The 21,760-nt window shown below is 41.6% G+C and overlaps 1 protein-coding gene across 2 annotated transcripts in view; it reads left to right on the top strand.

Annotated features, from left to right (window-relative positions):
- The window catches only part of KIF26A (kinesin family member 26A), a 101,261-nt gene that overhangs the window by 17,193 nt on the left and 62,308 nt on the right, over positions 1 to 21,760 (top strand). For both annotated transcript variants that reach the window (XM_072038239.1, XM_038179873.2), the window contains exon 3: positions 18,129 to 18,629. In XM_072038239.1, the coding sequence (XP_071894340.1) occupies positions 18,129 to 18,629 (501 nt within the window). The remainder of the gene's footprint in view (positions 1 to 18,128; positions 18,630 to 21,760) is intronic.

The raw sequence follows: 21,760 nt of genomic DNA, 5'->3' as shown, positions 1-21,760 counted from the left end.
GTAAACGTGTCCCACATGCAAGTGTTTAGCTCTTCCATTTTTCTCATGAGAACATTCCTGTAAAAGTGGTTTTAAAAGCAAATTTGTGCCTCCTTGGCACTTTTTAAAAAAAAAAAAAAAAAAAAAGACAAAGCAGAGATGCAGTGTTTTAGGCAGATATATTTTTGTTCCCAGCTGTTTTGAATGCTCATTTGATGTTAAGCCTTTGTTCAATCCAGTCCTATGTCATTAATGACTCTGGAGTAAGTAGGTATGCAGAGCCGGAGGAAATCCTGTTTTATATGTTCCTATTCTAGGAGAGCCTCAGAAAGACTAACAATAATGCTGCTTGGTGAGGTAATGGGTAAACATAGTAAGAAATAAAAACGTGCTTACTCCTTACTGAAGCAGAAAAATAGCTTATAAAGCATAATGTTGACTTTGATATGTGTAGATAATCTGACCTGCTTTAGTCTGTGGATTGAGACATGAGCTACAGCCGTCAAAACAGGAGAACCTGTCCCTCTGGTTGTAAAGGAGTTGTCAGCAAATGAGAATTAAAAAGAGGTGGGAGCCCAGTCATAACCCAGTGAAGTTATTTTAAAGGCTCGTTTTGACTTCAGCGGTCAGTTAATTCCTGTCTGAGGTGGAGGGGCATGTTGCGCAGCTCAGCACTGCGTGTTATCACGAGTCCAATTTTGGTTGCAGTGATGGGGTGAGTGGTGCACAAAGAAGCTCTGGTGAAACATCGAGTTTTTACCTCTTCATGTACCTTTTTGAGACACTGGGGGAAACAGAAAATGTGGACTTCTCCTTCCCTTTGCTGAGAGAAGTTTAGTAGGAGAGAAGTGTTTGTTTTCAAGAAGTGTTTTCACAGGAGGGCAAATTTCTTCATCAGGTTCTTCAGGAAGTCAAAGCTGGATTTAGAGCTTTTGATCTTGGTCAGTATGTAGAAAAACAGGATGAGATTTTGGTAGAAGTTTTGGGAAACTGACTTTTATTTTTTTTATTTTTAGAAGAAAACATAAAACTGTGCATGATTTTTCTTGAGCCAGATTCTGTAGCAGCTTGTGTGAGCACAGTGGAACATCCTAACTCCAGCCTACTGTCACTGTCTGTGCTATGGACTTCCCTAGGGGCTAGGGCAAGTCAACTAGCAGTACAGATTTAGATGTATTTACCTATTTCACATATGCATCACTTACATTTAGGCAACGCACTAATATGCATACCAGACCTGTGTAGTTGGTGTTCCTTATATTGCATCATTTTTTTATGCGCACTACTGTGGTGCATACACTCAACTGTAGTGCCAAGCTCACTGTACCTTCATATTTTTGACTGTGAAACAACAGTGTTGCCTTTACTTTGAGGAAGTAGGCAAAGTTGTACTTGTGGCACACCTTAAGATCGCTTAGAGGTTATTAGCTTATTTAAATATTGGAGATTTATCTTGTTTTGCTTTATTTGATTTCTTAAATGTCAGCTGCTATGAACAGTTCTTAGGATTTGCCTCTCTTACTTGAGGAACAAAAGCTGAAGAGAAGGCAGTGGATGTGCTAAAAGCCTTGCTCCCCGAAGAATTTGGTTTGCAGTGTGTTTAGCTGGGGAGAAAGCTCAGTGACAGCTGCCCTTGGCTTTTCCTTTTCTTTTTCCCCTAAAAGTTGCCATCTTGCGCTGTTTAATGTTGTAAACACTGCAACACGTTTACCTGTGCAATGCCTTCCAGGCGGTGAGAGAGAACTGAGGAATGAGAGCAAGCCTGAGTGTGCAGTTGGCTGGCTCTTGGCTGACCTAAGCTGATGGCTCTGTGTGCAATCCTGATCTCTGCCTGCTTGAAAGAGCTCCTGATGCAACTGCCTGTGTGATCCCTTTTGACTCATGGGCATGTGCCTTCCCACCTTGTTGGTGGGTGCAGCTACTTTCAGTGCTTTTTGCTCTCCTGCTGTGCTTCTGGAAAGGATGATCCCACCAGGAAACCTTTTCCTGGGCACAGAGAACTCCTCCCTGATGCTGGGAGGGAGCTGGGCTGCCTGCTTACATCGTCAGTAGAGAAGCAGGCAGTCATGACTCCCTGATGTGAACGGTGGTTCTCGGTGAAGTATTTAGGCTACGGGAGTGAAGGAATGAATATGCATTGGGTGCCACAAGCCTGCAACTAACTGGTGGAAAGTGCATAGGAAAAGCTGCTTTGTAATTCATACTTGCAGCCTCTCCCTCCCCTGGGAGCCCGATAACTGCATTACTGGCTCCAAGATGCAGAAGGGAGGGAAACTGTCCATGAACAGCTGCTTTCCAGAAACGCTTGAGATCAGAGTCTAATGAGTGTGTATCACCTCTAGTGTATCTTGCTTGTTTCAGGTTATGTTGTGATGGCAGTCCTGATCATTATCTCATATTAATTTTCTAGAGCATGATGTATGTGGATACACCTACTGCACTCAGATTTCACTGTGAGATTAGGGACATGTTTAGGAAATTAGTAATGAGAGAAAAACGCGTAATTAAAAATGGTATCAGTTTGGAAGCTCATCCATCTTCAGCTAGCTTTCTGGAAGAGAAAGGAGTCTTACACAATGCTTAGTGGTGGGAAAACGCATTTGGCTCTCTACATTTTAAACAGGAAGGAACTATTTAAATGACAGACTTACAATAGTAATCAGGGCATTTACTTGGGAACATTGGGTTGCGTATTGTAGCTGCATGATGCTGAGGTAACTCAAAACTGTATAAAGTTTAGAAGGATCTCATTATATTTGTTTTAATGATGCCTTCAGACCATTATTTTGATTTATTTGGGCCCTTTATAAAGTAATTGGGTCCTTGGACTGAAAACAACTTTTGTATTTTGAGATAGCCACTATTTAACATATGTAAATCTGACTATAATGTTATGAGGTTGCACAGTTAACAATTTATTTGTTTCCTGAGATGTGCAATTTTATATGAAATGTCTTAAATTCAGTATGCAACAGAATTTTAGCACTTCATCCCCAATGACCATTATAAAATTGCCATATGCCTAAAAATGTGCTCAGCACAACTGTGATTCTTCTGACTCTGAATTTTCTCTCGTTTTATAAAGGGATCTTTAGATCAGAATAAAATTACTCTTTTTCAGCAGTAGGATAAACACCATTTGGTTATATATAGTTCATTATAAAATACCACTTATACACATTTCAAACAGTACACATGGTTTGTTTGCGTTCTTTATGCCATTTTCATGAGCAGTTAACAGTAATGTTGTCTTTTTTTGTCATGATATGTTCATAAACTTTGTTATCTTTCTCTTTGGTCCAACTTAGAAACACCCAAAAAAATGAAGCAGATGTCAGAGCAATAACCAGGTGTACATTGTAGTACTTAGCAAAGTTTTAATTGCTGCAGGGATGTTTCCTAGTTAATGGATCTGTTTATTAAGCGGTTCTATCTGTTGTGTCTTGCTCAGGAACTTACCTTACATATGGTATTTTGGGGCTGAATCTGGGTATGTTATCTAGCAACAACCTCAGAATAACCTTGCCGAGGGATGTGCTTCTTCAGTTGCATTGTATGAAGTACATGTATAGTCTGCAAAACTGCTGAATGGCTTGGCGTGCAGAGCTCTGTGTAACTTCTGAGTTTTGGTAAACTCGTTAAATTTTTTAGAGTTGCGAGTTTGACACAAGGGGGTCTAGACACAGCTGGGCCTCTGAATGTGACCAATATGTAAATATTTATCCTTGTTGACTCTGTAAGCACTCTGTTGTAACGCCAGGCAAGGAGGGGGGGTAGTTGGTGACAGGCAGGAGGGCTCTGTCTTCAGCTCCAGAGCAAGAGTATTTTGGGGTGGCTCTTGGGTGGCTGACTGTTAGAGACAATGGCTGCTGTTAGCTGGGAGCATAGTGGGCAAGAAAGGTGTGGCCAAATCAGCTTGCAGAAGACAAGCAGTTCTCAATGGTGCTTGGAGTGGGAAGCTGTTAAGTTGGTGGCCAAGGGACCTCGTGTCTGGGAGCTGGAGGTCAGCAGCAGTGATGGAGTGTGGTGGCAGCTCCCCAGTGTTCCCTGTAACATTCACCCATGGAGGACTGGCCTTCCTGGAGGGGTGTGAGAGGCAGCGTGGTCTTTTGGATACTCCTGTGGAGACTGTGCTGTTGTGGATGGAATGGGGAAATGTGGATGTAGTCCAAGGTTGTTCACAGCTGCCCTATGCTTTAAGCCCAGAAGCAACTACATGGTATGAAGAGGAGACCCTTGGTCATGTTCTTATGCAGTACTGCAGGTTTGGACCCAGGCCAGGCCCTGGAGCCAGGACTGGGTCTTTTATGAGCAATATTAGGTATTGATGGAATAAAGAGAGAAAATCTTTTCCTAGGAATTAAATAATTGCTTCCCTGATGAAAGGACCCAACATCTGGCTCTTGTGCTCCATGTACTTTGTCATGTAGATGTAACTGTTTGCTTTGTTCCTGGCAGTAACGTTAGGTTATTAATGTATGAAGCTGTTTCCAGGTCAGTGGAAAACTGCATATAAATCCTGATTACATGTAGTTGATTGTCTTTAACTCTTTATAAGATATAATTAGTGTCCAGTAATCATATTGTGGTGCTGTTGCTGTGATTACACTGGTAGTTAGTGTGCAGCACAATTCTGGTTTTATAGAGTGGAGCTAATGTTAGCTTGATTAAAATAAAGGATAAATATCAGCCTGTGGTGTTGGCCAGTTCATTTTCTCACCTTTCTGCAGGCCAGTTTCATTGACTCCTGCAGTTCTGAGATGTGACTGCCTGCTGCCGAGTGGATTCAGATTAAAAAGCTGTGATTTTTTTTAATATGTGGAGCCACTTTCAGTAACGGTGTCTATGATGGGAGGGAAGCAGTGGATTGCAGCAGGGTCTTCAAGGACAGTGACTTGGTACAGTGCTAGTGCCTAGAAATGTTTTGATCCTATTGTAATGAATAGCTGCTAGTTCCTGTTGTTGTTTCTGTTTTGATTGAGTGCCCAGCCGGTGTATGGTGGAGATAGGATGTTAGGGCAGGGAAGGGAAGTAACTGTCAAAAGTGCATCTCCCTTAGGAAAACAAGAATGTGGAGGCACAGTAGAGTTGGGGCTTAAATAGCACTTATTTTTCCTTGGTTTTCGTAGTGCACTGATTGTACGCAGTTTTCCACGTGTTGGGTAATGGAAAGTTGGCCCTAGAGGAAGTTACTTTGTAATTCAAGTTTGGGATTATAAAATCAATCACTGTTGGGTCACTAATTGGTGTGGAAGATAGGAATTTCCTATACAGTATGCTAACTTCATTGTTTTTTTGGCAGTGTGTGCACAGTGGGCTGTTCAGCGATATTCTTTCCTGGTTCTGTTGTTAACTCAGGAAAAGCATCAGGTCATTTATAGCTACACCCAGATTGCCTTTTTTTTTTGTTTCAGAAGAGTTAGGAGGAGGGGGAAGTTTGATGTCATGTAGAAATCTGCATGTGTTGTACGAAGTTTGTTTTCATCTGTCTGTGGCATAATAGCAAAGCTTGGCAGCCATATAGTAATCGTGAAGATTGATTGCTCTTGGTGTTAAGCATCTCGCATCTCTGAGTTTATGTCAACACAAGCCTTCTTCCAGCAGCAGCATCTGGCTCATTGGCAAGAGCTGCGGGCAGTTGTTCTGATTGCTCTGGAGATGCCTCTGGCTGTCATGTGGCTGCTGCCTTGGCCGTGCTGCTTTGTTATTCTAGCTGGTCCCATTTTCATTTATTTATTTTTTTGGCTTACCTTTGATTCTGATGAATTGCTCTTGAGACTGTGGTCTTGAATAAATCTTGCCTAAGTTCCTTGTGCAGGGACTTCCATGATATGATGATGTTAATTTATTTCATTGAGTGCTGATTGAAGCTGGAGCAGTAACATCCCAGTCTGTGCCTTCTGTGCAGGTTTTTCCTGTGAATCACAGCATCAGTCTTGTGAAGTCAAACACATTTTTGAGCATATCCTGCATGATAGATTTCTCTGAGACTAGAGTTGCAGGGGTAAATCAAATATTACCAGTACACAGCTGGTGTTCGGGATGGTGCTCTCTCCTAATCTTGGAGTCCTACAGTCAACCACTTGGATTTCTCAACTTGATTATATGGAGCAAAGTTTCTGGCCTCGCTGATATAAACTATCTCGGGAGCAAAGAACAGCATGTGTCAGCTCAGGATTTACATCACCTCAAGTGCTGTTGCTGCCTGTTTGATGGTATGTTTTTATTCATAGTACTTTAAAAACATGATTCTTTCAGAAGTACCGTGGCTTTGAAAAACGTGTAGGCTCAAGTAAAAGTGAATGTTTCTTAAAACACTGAAGTTCCTATTTACATTAAATAGGCCTATCAGGGTCATTGCCTCTTCTGGTTAAAATTATCAGGGCTGTGATGTGCAGGAGGCCAGACAAGATGGTTATCTTCACCAGCCTTAAGCTCTAATGATCTGTAGAACTGCTTCAGCACTGTCCACAGTTGGAGCTGTTTGACTAGCTGTCAAATTTTATAAGGATGTTAGCAAGGGATGATTACACACAATTTTCTGGTTTTAAATGTGTATTTACATCTGTAATCATAATAATAAGGCACCCTGGGTGGCATGTGTGGTGACTTACTGCAAATTTGATATAACGTTATCTATTGCCACAAAACTTGATTTTAAAACAAAGGGGAAATTTGCACATAAATCTGACTCATCACCCAGCAACTGCAAACATGCACTTCAGGTTCACTTTATAGAGTCACAGAATATCCTGAATTGGAATGGACCCACAAGGATCATCGAGTGCAACTCTTGGCTCTGCACAGGACCACCCAAAAATCAGCCCACGTGTCTGAGAGCGGTGTTCAAATGCTGCTTGAGCTCTGACAGGCTTCCTGCTGTGACCACTGCCCTGGGGAGCTGGTCCCTGTGCCCAGCCACCCTCTGGGTACAGAACCTGTCCCTAACCCCCAGCCTGACCCTCCCCTGTCCCAGCTCCATGCCGTCCCCTCGGGTCCTGTCGCTGTCCCCAGAGAGCAGAGCTCAGCGCCTGCCCCTCCGCTCCCCTCGTGAGGGAGCTGCAGGCCGCCATGAGGCCTCCCCTCAGCCTGCTCTGCTCGGGGCTGAACAACCAAGGGGCCTCAGCTGCTCCTTGTACATCTTCCCCTCCAGGCCCTTCACCACCTCTGTAGCCCCCCTCTGGGCACTCTCTAACAGTTTTGTGTCTTATTTTATGTTTTGTGGTGCCCCAGACTGCCCGCAGTGCTGGAGGTGAGGCCGCAGGGGCTCAGAGCAGGCCATTCCCTCCCCTCCCTGGCCAGCAGCGCCGTGCCTGATGCACCCCAGGGTGCAGTTGTGCCCTTTTGGCTGCCAGGGCACGCTGCTGGCTCATGTTCAATGCGCTGTCAACCAGAACCCCCAGATATCTTTTCATGGGGCTGCTCTCCAGCCTCTGGTGCCCCAGTCTGTAAAGGTATTCAGGATTGAAGGTGCAGAATCCAGCACTTCGTACGTTTGACTGGCCAGCCTTCTAATTTGTCAAGATTTCTCTGCAAGACCTTTCTACCCTAGAAGGAGTCAACAGCTCCTCCTAATTTAGTGTCATCTGCAAATTTATCTTGGTGTACTTTTCTCTTGCACTCAAGTCATTGAAGAGAACTGTCCCTAAAATGGAGCCCCGTGGAACTCCACTAGTGACTGGCTGCCAGCGTGATGTAACCTCGTTTAACTATAACCATTTGAGGCGAACCTGTTCACCCATAATAATTCATATTTTTCTGTATGCTGGATATTTTGTCCAGGATACTGCAAGAAATAGTATCGAAAGCTTTTCTGAAATTCAAAAAGATTACGTCAGCTAGTTTTCCTTGGCCAACTAGGTGGGTGATCTTATCATAAAAGGAAATTAAGTTTGTTAAACAGAACTTTCCCCTTGTGAACCCATGTTGGCTGTTACCAACGGCTGTGTTGACTTTCAGGTGGTTTTTGGTAACTGTCAGAATAATCTCCATAATTTTACCAGGCACTGAAGTGTGACTGATAGGCCTGTAATTACCAGGGTCTTTTTTCTTGCTCTTCTTGAAAATTGGAACATTTATCAGCTTCCAGTTGATTGGGATCTTTCCAGATTCCCAAGACTGTTTAAAAATAAAATAATTGAGGGAGGTCTTGTGATGACATCAGCCAGCTCTTTGAGTACCTTGGGATGAATCCCATCAGTCCCCATAGACTTATATGTATCCAGCTGGAGCAGCAAATCCCACACAAGTTCAGGGTTGACTGGGAGTTAGTTGTTATCACAGTCATGGTCCTCCATCTCGGGGCTCATCAGTGTTGAAGATGGGTGAAGAAGGCATTAAATGTTCTACTTTATCTACCTCCCTGTTTGTGAGGTGACCATCCTCGTCAAGTAATGAACCAATAGTATCTGTGGTTCTCCTTTTGCTGTTAACATATTAAAAAAAAAAAGCCAGCTGCCATTATGAAATGGAAAAACATGTTGGTGAAGGAGTGTTTGTTGTTGATTTGAAATTAGGAATGGGGATATGTGAATTTAGGAGGGAAATGCTGACTTGGTATTCGGTATGAATGTTGTCATCGCTTTCCTTAGGGCCCAAGTCTCACTGGGGCTGTAATTTCTCTTCTTAAAAGAAACCTTTCCTCCTCTGTACTTGGCCTTTTCCTGCAGGGGATGAGGAAGCTTCTCTTGCAAATGTTTCAGAACACAAAATAACCACATGTATTATGTAGTACCTTCAATTGAATGAAAGTATAAATGTATCCTGTGATGTTAAGCATTGTCTGTATTTGTGGAATTTCTATGGATGTGACATTAGATACCATAAATGTTTAAGAGCCCTGTAAGCATGACTGGTAGGGTGAGCTAGAGTCTTTCATCTCTTAGCTGCTGGTTTTAATAGGATCTGGCTTGAAGAGTGCTGAAAGTTGTTGCCAGGTGTCTGATTGCTTCTATGTCTCAGGAGATAAAACTTTTTTTGTGAGGAGCCTGAAATAGTTTACAGAGGTATTTTAGCCAGACACCTATGGGCACATCTACATGTATGTGTATTTTAATGTGTTCATATCTCATGTTGTAACAGAGCTTATTAACTTTTCTTTCAAGATGCCCTGAGTATGGGTAGAGTGGCTTTTTGTCTGCTTGTGGGTATAACTGTGTTGATTTATGTTTGTAGAAGAGACACCTTAGGCAGAGGGAGTTGCTTTTCTTTGATTATACCAACCCTCTGTGTGGGGAGGGGTTGCACAACCATCCTGCAGGTTTTGGAGGATGTCACTGGGGCTTCTCACCCTTGCTGCCGTAAGGATTACAGGATCACAATATTGTTGCCCTGCTGGGCTGAGGGGAGAGTGAAATAAAAAAGGCAATTTCTGGCTTGTTATTTAGGTTGCACAAAGAATTTACAGTGCCTTTCAGTGATCCTGTTAGGTGTTTTAAAGGTACAAGGCTGGATACATGCTTTGTTTACAATACAGTATAGCCACTGTAAGGCTTGTGTTAGAAGTGAGTTGTGCATAAGCATTATCTAACAGCGTTCTGGTAAGAGCTGTTGGAGAACAGTAAGATCAACAAAAGCAGCAACAACAGTACCTTACTCTTAATAACCTTACTACTAATTCTGTTCTTACTGTTTTTTACACAGTGTCTTACTGTGATGCTGCTACTGTCTCATGGTCCACAATGTAGTAGGTGCTGAACTTTTTGTCTAAAGAAACTGTTGATATAGGAGAAGCATGCAAGTAAACTACAGTCACAGAACACATGGGTATTTAAAGTTTTCAAGAGCTCTTTAAAAAACTGTATCTTATCATTCTTATCATTCTTTGTTCAGTGTATACATTTGAGTTTTTGATATCTCCACCCCTATGTCTTTTTTTTTTTTTTGGGGGGGGGGGGTATTCAGAAAAAGCCATACTTTTCTTCTTGTGTGTATGTGGTTATTTGCTGTTCCTGAAAACCTGGTAGAAATATCTCAGGGCTAGAGGAATAATGGGTATACTGAGTGCATCTTTTGAAGGTGTTGTGAAGTGTGCTTGTGATAGAGTCTCTAGAAGCATTTGGACAGATAAGCCTGAAGATGCCTATGGATTCATCTTTCTCATGCCATCCTGTTGTCAATGTTTCTACTTTCTAATGCAAGATCTTAGCATCTTAGTTGAAACCAATTGAGAACCATGGACCTTGTTTCCATCCAAATATAGAGATATGGAAAGCACCTGGACTCTGCTTTCCAACAGATAGCTGATGGCAAGTTTTTGAGTTTACTCACTGAAATCCCTCTCCTGAGAAGTAATAAAAATGTGGAATCCATCTTAAAAAGTTGCTGTATGGTGAATAGACTGGGGAGAGATGTGATGTCTTGCTAATGTGCCACCAAATAAGCAAAGGCTCTAGAGCAGACTCTTCAAGGCAGCATGTAGCCTGCTTGTGGCTGAGGAGTGGAAGTATACTTCGTCCTTTCTTTTCAGTTAATCCTGTTCATCCCTGCTCAGCAGTTTCTTTGCTTTTGTTTTCTTGATTAAGTCAAAGCAAGGAGAAAAAGGGAAAACTCTAAACCACTGCAGTACTGCTTAAATTCAGATGTAAACCCAATTATTTTCAGCCAACAAGTCAGTTTTTGGTGAAACAGTTAAACTGAAGCAGTGGCATTTTAATTAAGATGAAGAATAAGTGTAATGCACTTTGTTTCTGAAGACAGACTGCCTGGTGTGCTAACTACGCGCTATATGCAGCAATTTGTAGCTTGCAGGAGGAATACACAATGGGCAGCCCTTCCATTCTGAAAGCTAAATCGTTTCTGTATGGTCCTCAAGTATTCATTTACCCAACGAATAATTGATAAAATGAGCAAGTGAAAGAGACACTAAGAGGGTGTGATCCAATGCCAAGCACTGGTTTTCATAGTTGATTTTAAATCAGCATTATGCTAATGATGTTCATTTGGAAGATGTGTCCACTCCCTAACTTCTGCTGCTGAGCGTTCTTTTAATTGGATTCAGATGGTTGGACTGAAACAGTTTTAGGGTTAGTATACAGATGTCCTGAGTGCTCCAAGCATTTTTTCCTCTATCCAGTGTTTCAAAGCCAATATTGCTTTCACGGAGGCTGGAGTCCAGACGTTCCTGAAATCCCACATTAAAGGTCTGTCTGATACAAATGGGCACGCTTCTCCTGAGACAAATGCGGTTACAATCACTTAAATGTGCTGAAGATCTCATCTGGAGCGTTAACTCCTCTCCTGGTCCACTGGGCTGTCTGGACTGGGATGCTGGTCTCTGGCCAGTTCATCAGGGAAGGAGTGTGTCTCACAAGAATTGCCATTGCGGTCTGGTTCTGAAAACACAGGCTGATGTCTGAATAGATGTAATAGTGGAAACAGCCTTTTGTTTTGAGTAAAATGATATCAATAGATAATGTTTCTGAGGCGGTTTGACAAGGCAGTGTGTTCTCTGTGTGGTAGATGCTGCTCAGATTTTCATTCCTTTGCTGGAATTCAGCGTATTACTGGAAAAGGTTGACTGAACTCAGACTGTACGTGGAGTAGGTATCATTCAATGTGGTGAAGGCATCAGAGAGCATCAGTCTCCAGAACAGTCATTCTAACACTTTTCGTGAGCTCATAGTTCATCTTTTTTTAAAGGCAAAAGAGGAAAGAAGTGACTTTTTATAGAGTCTAAGCAGAGTTTCTGTGGTCTGAGTTGCCATGCTTGTAGGCTAACCAAAATTTACTCCTCAGTTTAAAAAAAAAAAAAAAAAATGGAAAAACTACTTATATTTTTTAAATGTCTAAATTCTATCAAAAGTTTAAGTATTGTGTGATGATGAGCATGCAACTGTTTCCCCAAATGCTCGCTGCTGTGCTAAATGATAATACCATGATGAAGGTTTAGAAAAAGAAAGAGAAAAACACAATGGGTGTTGGAAGACTGTTTTCATATGAACAAAATCAGTTCTGAATTTGCATTGTGAAGTTACAGTAAGCCACAGACCCGAGAGGGAAAATTAAAGGATTACTTAAAACCAACAATAAACATGCAAATTAAAAGTAATCATTTTTAAATGAAGTCATACGCTATTAAAAATAAGCACAAAATTACATACTAGTTTGGATGTGTAGTTTATAGAATACACAGAATGTTAAAATTGAATCAAATTAAGAAAAACATTTTCCAAAGGCAAGTAAAATATCTGTTTAATTAGATCGTAAAGAAAGGAGATTAAAAGTAATATTTTGTAATACAGTAATTACTATTTCTCAGAAGTAGTCAGGTTCCTGTGTGTTGATCTAAATTTAAGTGTGATAGGAGATCTCTTTGGGGTCTTTTGTTTTGTGTGTGTCTTTAATTATTTTAAATCACAAGCACTACCTTTATTTTGTTTTCGTTGCACTAAACACACTGTGTGGCTGTTTGCTCCCATACTCTGCTGGCTCACAAACACCGATCTCAGAGATCAGCTCATACCCTCTGGTTCTGGGAGGTTAAAAGCCAAATCATTGCAGGGGACTATACAGAAGATAACAGGAAAGGCCCCTGAAACCATTGGGAGCTCGGTTGAGGTGCTGATGGGAGTCTGAGATGTAAATAAACCAGATTGCTCTCATTTCCTCTTTCCACTGTATTATGCATTCCAATAGCACTATTCATCTTTATGACAGACACCTATTGCTTTAACTTTACTGCGGGCCACTGAAGTACATTAAAGTGGGCAGGAAATGGAAATAAATAGAGTTCAGTGGAGGCTTCAGAATAACTAAACATTCTGCAGTCATTTTTAGTGTGGGGTCATGTGTGTTTTAGCAGACTGAATGTATTGCTTGACTTCTGGTATAAAGATGGCTGCTGTTTGAAGGAGATGCAGTATAAAGTAACTGTGCTCTGATTGATATATATGTATGTATCTTAAAATCTTTTTTTCCTCGAACTCTCTGGGTCGCCAAAGATGAAAAGAAATAAGGTTGAGTCTCAGCTGGGTAGAGTCAATGGGGGATACATCTGTGTGCACTGCCTCAGGTTGTGGTTAGAAACAGAATAATGGGATTGGAGATCTGAAGAAATCTTGCCGGCTGACAGCATAGGTGGAGGACCACAGTCCATTGGCTTAAATTAATCTTTCTCTTAAAGGTAGTGAGATGTTCAGGTAGAGAGACCAGGTGGAGTTTGGCCTTAAAAATGCATCCATTTGTTTCCTAATTCACTTATATTTTACTTGTTTTGGAAATGTGTATTGCTCTCCTGCTTATTCAGAGGTCTGGATGCTTCCACAGACAGCTAAGTTACACTGCATGTGCCAGATACCCTTGGAAGAGGGGATTTCCAGTGAATTCTGTTCTTGTGAAAGCTCTGTGTGTTTATTTTTCCTTGATTGTTTATACTTTGATAAGACATAGGTCAGTAACTGAATGAATTTACAATATGGGTTACTTGAAGACTTAGAGCTCTTATTTTCACTCCCTGGAGATAATCAGCTACTTGGAAACTACTCTGTTTAAAAATAAAAAGCTATTAACATAGTTGCGTTTTTCCTTGATTACATTGAGTGGTATCTAGTTTTGCTGAGCACTGTGTTCTTTCTTCTCTTTTTCTGACAGTTACTTTATAGTCAAAAGCAAGCATCAACCTTCATCATATTTATCAATGTAGAGGATATTAGTGGATATTCCACAATGTCATGTAAGATAAAAACTAATTTGTAAGCAGCACAGCAGAAATTGGGAAAGACAATTAAGACAAAAAATCATTATCATTGATCCTTTTGCACTGGGAACGTACATTCCTTTCTCCCAAAGCATCGTTTAAAAACGTTGTTTGCCTAGGTCTGCATTTAAGGATATACTTTAGTGTAACATTTGGTGCTTTTTCTTTCTTTTTGTTTGTCTTTATATCAAAATTTTAATTGGGGATACTGCTGCAGATATTTTGCATTGCAGAAACCAGCAGCAGGCAGAATTACAGGTAATTATGGGGGATGGTTGTTGGCAATTTGACTTTTCATCATTTGTTCATCGTCATTTGTTCACACTCTGTGGATAGTTCCTCACTGAAAGGATTAGGTTACAGATGGGTGGGTGGGTATTACTTCAGTGACTTTAAGTGAGAATCCAGATGCTTTTCTGCATCCTCTCCTGTTGCTTAGTTTGGGAGTTAGAAGTCTGTAGCTGCAGGTAAGATTTAAAGTTTCTATCCTTGTTTCTCGTTTGCAAAGCTTTCTATCACTCTCTATTAACAAAACAAACAACCTAAGTGCAGGCTTTAAAAGCTTGGGAATTTACAGACTGAGCTAAAATTTCAAGAGAATCTTGAGTTTTGGTTAAGTGCATGTCACTCAAATGGACTCGGGCTCTGAAAAGAGTTGAGCTCCAGCAAGGTCATTTGGTGTTGCATGCTTTTGGAAACCTGGCTGTTATTTTGGTGCCTAAGCTCTAGTGGGGATTTTCAGTTATTAGCTTTTGGACACATCACAGTTGTTTTAAGTATGTCTGTAGTTTCAAGGGCAGTGGTCTCAGGCTGTAGTGTTTTACAGTAGAGAGATGCTGGGCTTTGTTTGTGCCCCACATGCAGCACGTTGGTGTTAGCTGCATCGCTGAAAGCCTGCTTGGTTCTTGCTGGATTTCACAGGGACAAAATGCAGCAGTTGAGTCACACACCAGAGACTGATGTGTGAATTAAATGTTTTTTTTTCTCTGTTACAAGTTACTGGATATGTTCTCAAATCCGAGCTTGTTCTACCTACTTCTGGTTTCAGAGAGAAAGCCTGAAGGCAAACTCCAGGCTAAAAGCATCAGTATTGAACTACATGGGTATTTCAACTATTATTTCTAGTGTGAGCACAAGCCTGGTTTCCCACATTTGTCTTTCCCAGTTCAGCTAGGAGCCGCTTACAGACCAGGTCTGTGTCCATATTCTTGTGTGGGTAATTTGCATGTGTGTGCTTAATCTTCCAGGAGCTTGCGAGGTCACTTGCGTATGTTAAAGCTGTGTGCTGAGGAGCACTGGTGAACTCAGGCATTTTGGCAACTTCTTATTCACATAAGTACACACAACTCTCTTGCTGGGGGCTTGCTGGGCTTCCCAGTGCGGTTGTCCATGGTGGGGCCTTTGGTTTTGCTCATCTAAAAATCTGTAATGTTGAATATCCAAAATTTGTATGCAAAAGTTAAGAGGGCAAGACTGAAATCAGGCTTTTGGTTTCTGTAGTGGGAGGGGAATCTGAATGTTACTGCATGACAGCATACTGCTTGCCTTTTTTTTGAGAAGATAAGAACAATGTCTGGAAAGTTAGCGTGAGGAAGACAGCACAGTTTGATTCCTTCACTCTTACACAGTATAAACAGTCTTTGTAGTACAGCAGATGAAGGTGGTTTTGGAGCACCATATGGAGTAGAGGCTCATACGTTGTACGCTTGAATTGTGTGCCAGTGCCCTGCTTTGGCTGGCTCACCTCCCTGCTGGCAGAGCCACGATGAGGGTGGCTTTAGCTGCTCCCTGTGCCTGTAACACATTTGGTCACAGCGTTTTATTTCTTTCCTCTGTAAAACATGAGAGGGCAACTTCCATCCAGCCTCGTTAGGGCACAAGCTGCTGAATCGGGGGCTCCCCAGGACCAGGTGTTGTCACTGGGTAGTAAAACCTCTTTAATGGGGCTGGCTTAACTTTTAAGTTAGCACTAATGTTTTTAACAGCAACTTGCGTTTCCTCTGCCCTTCACGCCCAACCATTAGCCAGGTGTTTGTGTCGCAGGGAATGGAAAAATAAAAGTAATCTAACCACACAGCTGGGCCCTTGGTGAGCAAGGAGCTGGAGGAGGGAGAACAGCCACAGACAGCAGCAGGGCAGTGGGCTGCAAGACTGCTTGTGAAGGCCTGGCAATTGAAAATGAGACAGCTTTTTAATTAATTATTTATTTTTTCCCTAAATACAAATGCATTGGAAGGTTTGAATCTGGTATTAGGTGTGCTTGTATTGTTTGTTTTGTGTAATTTTTGAAATAAATCAAGTTTCCCTCCCCCTTTAACATGGCATCCACGCAGTTTCCTTTTAACTGCAACACGGGCCTGACTCTGATCTGCCTTACGCTGTAAACTGTGTTTATGGAGCTAGAATTGGGGGTCATTAATTTTCTTTACATCAAAAGAAAGTCGTTTCTTTTAAATGAGAAGCCTGCTTCACCTAGTAATTCGCTTTAATTGCTCATTTGAAACTTTTGACATTCGATAGCAATTTAAGCGTTGCCAGATGAGGCCTATGCAGGCGGGAGCTGCAGGTGCTTCCTTGGGTGCCAGGCCTCGGTCACAGCAGCGAGCCCAGGCCACAGCTGGGTGGCGTGGCACTGAGCTGGGGTATTTTGGGGTCTCTGTGTGTCGCTGCCGTGTGTTGGTGACTACAAGAGCGTGCTTCGAGGGATCTCTTGTGGAAGCCTTTCTGTGGAGTGCAGGGCTGATTGTTTTTCTTGGGAGCTAAAGGGCATGGTCTTTGGTTTGCCTGAGGCTCAACAGTGCTTGTAGGGCTGCGTTGTGATATTTTTTCAGTCTAGCCAACAGCACTTTCTGCTGGAGGGCTGCTGGGTTAGAAAAAAGTTTCTGAATTATTAATAACTACTTTTTTTTTTTTTCTTGACTAATATGTGTTAATTTAGTGTTGCTATCTTCTGGGAGGCATGGAGGGATAGAATTTTCTTTCTCAGGAGGATAGGCAAATGGTGCAACTTCAAAAGCATTTTTACCAGGATCTAAACCTCAATAAAGGGAAAAGAGTCAAAAATGAAACACCATTTTTCGCTTGAGCTTGTGAACTCCTTCACTAATGTGAATGCAATGTATTGTTCAGTCTGCAGCAGGAGTAGCTTTTCTTTGCCTGAGAGGTATCTCCCCCTGCCCCCCCCCACCTGAAGTAAACAATTTAAATTATCAAATTATCATGGAAAAACTAACTTGTTTGTAGCTTTTGGTTGTGGAGTGATGTGATGCTAGATACACACAGTAGTTTATATCAACACAATATTGCATTTTGCAAGAAAGCTCAAAAACTATTGCAGGAACAGTGTAGTAGATGGAAACGAGCTAGATTTGCTGCTGCTGGAGAAATTGGTCAGTGTTTTAGGGTTTTCTGAATTCAGAGCAAAGGGAAATAGTGCAGTTAAAAGAGAATAATGAGCAAAGCCGAAGTACAAGTGCCAAGACTTCTTAAGAGTTTTATTGATGTATGTTGTAATTAAAACCAGAATTAGTTAGTTTTCTAATAGGACATTCATTTCCTAGAAAGCAATTGCAGTTTGGCATAAAGTAAGACATTTTTAAAAGAAATACTGATCTAGGGATACTTCCAGCATACGTAGAAAGGCTGGCTTACTAGCTTTGCATGCCCTCATTATGAACAAGCAAATTAAATATTTTCACTTAAAATAATTATACAAATAAACCTTTGGCTGTTCTGTGATTTCATTAAAACCTTAATTGTTTAGAGAGCTTGACAAGAGTGTGTGAAGTTTGGTCAGTTTTAGTGCATGGCATTCGTCTTGATAGCAGATTTACAGCAGGGCTGGCTTTAATCTCCTGCCTGATCTTTACAGTAGCAGGCTGGGGATGAGAAGGCGTTTGTGTGTTTCAGGAGATAGGTAACTCTATCTCTGAACTGGAAACACAGACCTGGGTTTTAAAATTTCTGGACAGCCTTAAAATGAACTAGCAAGGGGGGGTTGGGGGAAGCAAAAATAGGTGTTGCTTTTAAATCAGCTTCTTAGTGTGCACATTGTCACACCTTCACACATGGCTGTAGCCTCAAATCTATTTCTCATCAAAGCAACTGTAGCGTAAGGGAATATTGCTACCATCTGGGTTTCAAAGATCAGAAATAATGGTCCTCGCTAGCAGAGGAGCCAGCTGTGGGCAGTACCATGTAAACTGTTTTTTATGCCACTTGATTACTAATTTTTGAGGGTGAGGACAACAAAACGTTTACCAGGTCATATACCAAGATTTATGAAATACTCCAAAGTCTCGCTTTCCTGGATTTAAGGTGGTGGTATACCTTTGAAAATTGTTACGATATTTGTAGGGTCAGCATCTCGACTACTGCTGAGGTTTTCTCTTTCTGTGTTGTTTTGACTCCGTATGCTTTCTTTTTTTTTTTTTTTTTTCCTGCCTTTCTTTAGGACCCACGATTATCAGCTTTAATTTTTGACAAGCTTCAAGTGCCTGACTATTTACAGAAAAACAGGAATGAAGGAGAGAGCAGATGCGAAACTTGTGCCACTCACTTGAACCAGCTGAAGCAGGAAGCCATTCAGATGATGCACACCCTCAGTCAAGCCAGCTACCCAGAAATGCCCGACCTCCCACCCGGTGCCACGGCGGTGACCAGCATGGTACCAAGGGTGGTCACTGTCTCTTCGCAAAGGGACCTGCCACTCATTACTGGACAGGTGGGCAGACAGCCTGGAAAATCGCCGAATCTCTTCTCTGGGGCAGAGAGGAAGAAGGGACTTGGATGGTCTCAAGGCACAGGCGGTTTTCCAAACTCCAGCGTTCAAGTCACAGTGGCCCCCAGTGGCCTCAGCGGTGCTCTGAGTTCGGTCACCATCCAAGCTCAGCAGTACCTCGAGGGCATGTGGAGTATCTCCAGGGTGAACAGCTTCCTGCCTCAGGCTTGTCTAGTAAGTAGTGATAATGCAGATGCACAACTTTTGTGTGTGGGTAAAGATAAATTTTGAGATGTAACTATACTTATCTTAGAGGGGGGATCAGCTAATAGTATTCTAAGCCATGCTTCAAGAACTGAAGAGCTGAAAAATAGCTTTGAACAATGTTCTGTCAGATGTCACAAGGAATTTGTTTTCTTATCTCAGATGGCAAGATCTTTTCCTCAGATATTTTTGCACCTATTTTAGTTTTACGTATACAGGTGCTGTTATTTGGCTGCCAAATACCCACTGACCTCTTAGAAAAACATAAAAGGCCAAATTTGTCACATAAGAAACCTGTGAGATTCATGGGAGTTATATCAAAGATGAGCTTGACCCTCAAGTCTAGCACTAAACTTCTAAAGCTGTGTTCAATTCAGCAGATGGTGTTGATAGACTGCAATGGGGAGGATTAATCTTCAGGTTAGACGTGTTGTGAAGCAGCTTGCTGTGAGGGAGGGTGTTCAGAAGGTTGCCTCAGTGCCACATCCCTGTAAATGTTATTGTACTCGGATTCTAAGTGTTAAAGTTGGGTTAAAACAATTCCTGTATTTGTTGTACATATTAAGATTTTTGGTGAGAAAGGAAAAAGCTTTATGGAGGTGTATGTTACCTTTAAAAGCAAGTTCATTACAGATTTGTGACCGTCTATGGAATGCTGCTAAGAAGAAAAGGATATACAAACTGGCTTTGACTATTTATTCCTAAATGATTTTTCTCTGTTGGTCAACAGGAGAGTGTGAATAGAAGTCATTCTTTTCACAGACATTGCTGCAGATCTTGCAAGACCACAGATCTTGGTGCCAGTCAGCTCCAAATTTAACATAATGCCTTATGTACTGTTGTATATAAACACTGCCTAATATTGCTTGGTAGCTTCAGCTGGTTGAGCTCCAAAATCATCAGAGAAAAATGTTTGAGTGCTGTTGTGTAACATCACTTTTACAGAGTGGCTGTTGTTTCCTTCCTGAGAAGCCTTGGAGATGTAATTCCTCCCATACTTCTCTTTCATATGGCAATTTGTGAATGCACACATTTCCCACCATTGAGGGGACCCCACCTAAATCTAGTGAATTTTCATTGATGTTGGATTACTCTCCTTGAGGAAGAGGAAAAAAAAAAAGTCCCATTCAATTCTTCGTAGTATATGAGGAACTGCTGCTGTGAGTGCTGTTCTCTGCTCATTCCTCTTCTGCCCTTATTCATATTTTAAATAATTCACTAACTGCCAGCTCCAAATTTCTTCCTGCTTAACCATGCTGACTGATAGATGTGGTTTCCCCTAACCACTCATGATAAAACTGAGCTACCTCATTTAACCCCTGTGAAGGAAAAAATGTGTATAATGCAACAGAGCTTAGGTGTGATCTAGAAATGTGCAAAAAAGTTCAGTAGCCTGGAAAACAGTGACCTTTAATTAAAGGACAAACACTGTTACACTGTGAGTGTTGGAAGCTGCTTGGATGTGATCCAGTCATCTACAAGAACGTGTTAGATTTAGAAGCAGCTTTTGGAGAGAAGTTTTTTTTCTCCTTATTTAAGACCAATATGTCTACTGAAGACTCAGTTGTTCATCTGTACCTGAATTGTACTTTCTGTATCTCTCTGAATTCTCCTACTGCCTTTTGTATTATTAAGACCCCTGTGTCTGATGAAGCTGTCTGGGTGGATGAGGCAGAAAGTGCCTCCCCATCACTATTCCCTGGAGGAATCTCAGGTGTCAGAGGAGATAAGGTTGGTGGGATTTCAGGAATTAGCTGATCTGTCCCTAGTCTAGGACAGCTTCCACTGCAGGACAGTGGATGCTGTCTAATGCTTGTTTCACCCCACCTTCCAATTTTGTGAACACTGGGATTTCTGAAGTTCTGACGATTGCTGACTCTCAACTTTTTTTTCCCAATTAGAATTTTTTTTTAAAAGTTAATCTCTGCAGCTGTATTTTAAGTGCATGATTTCAATTGTCAGATAGTATATGTAGAAAAGAGTTCATTCAGTTCCTCTTCATAGCTTTTATTTTCTTTTGTATTCAAGGTTGATTGTCTTGTTTCTCTTCAGTCTTTTCCTCAACAATAAAACATCATTAGCATTCAGCCTTTCCTTGTTACTCATGATTTCTAGACTTCTGATGACTCCTGTAACTCTCTAGATTGCCTCTTTTTTGGCTCATGTCCATCTGGCATTCCAGTACTCCAAGCAGGTTGTTTTGTTACAGCTGAGGCCTCATTGAAATGAAGATGTGGATGGATAGCTCTGAGTTTTTGGTGAACTCCCCAGTTTCCCCAGAATCGAAGAAAATCTGAGTTTTGTCATTATGGAGCAAATCTTCAAAATACGGAGCTGGAGTAAGACAGGAACTGGCCTGGTTGGAGGAATTCTGGAGGAAGGAAAAGAAATGCAGTGAAAACAGTGGCAATAAATGTATTAGTTATTATGTGTAATGTGACCGTGTTTTGAAGCCCTCAGAATAACTGCACAAAAGAGTAAAAAAATACCCCTGCCTTGAGGAGTTCACAGTCTTAGTTGTGATGCAATTTACTTTAACCACTCTGTAAATACTCCTGTTTCACATGGAGTCTGTAGTTACCCCTTTTTTTCCCCTCACTGGAGGGTTCTGCATGAAACAAGGCTGTACTCCTTGGAAGGGAGCTGTTATCCACGTGCTTCACATCTCAGTGGTTTAACTTTGTGCTACACACGAAGCAAGCATGATTCATTTTCTAAAGGCTGGATGACAGATGCAGATGAAAGCTGGGATTTGTCTTGACTATTTTCAGCTGCCAAAAGGACAGGTGTTTATTCTAAGCTAATTACTGAGGCTTCCTTAATAGTAGTGGGAGAGCAACAGGCACCTCTAAGAGGCACTTTATTATTCTTGTCTTGGTTCATTCTGGACATCTGTCTTGGCTCACCTTGTCTGCTGAGGATGCCTGTTGCTTTCTGCTGGTACCAGTAGAGCCCTGCTGGGTAATGTGGAGCAAACCCTGCCTCGGGCAGCTGGCATGGCATGCTTTGTGCCTAGTGCCTTGCTGGGGGTAAAAATGCACCACAGCAAGTGGCTGCAAAAATGTTAGGAGACCTTGTATCTACAGATGTTTCTCCAGGAT

This window comes from Anas platyrhynchos, chromosome 5 (assembly GCF_047663525.1).
Source record: "Anas platyrhynchos isolate ZD024472 breed Pekin duck chromosome 5, IASCAAS_PekinDuck_T2T, whole genome shotgun sequence".
In the NCBI taxonomy this organism is placed as follows: domain Eukaryota; kingdom Metazoa; phylum Chordata; class Aves; order Anseriformes; family Anatidae; genus Anas; species Anas platyrhynchos.
Note: the sequence above shows the minus strand (reverse complement) of the source record. Positions and strands in the feature narration are given on the sequence as shown.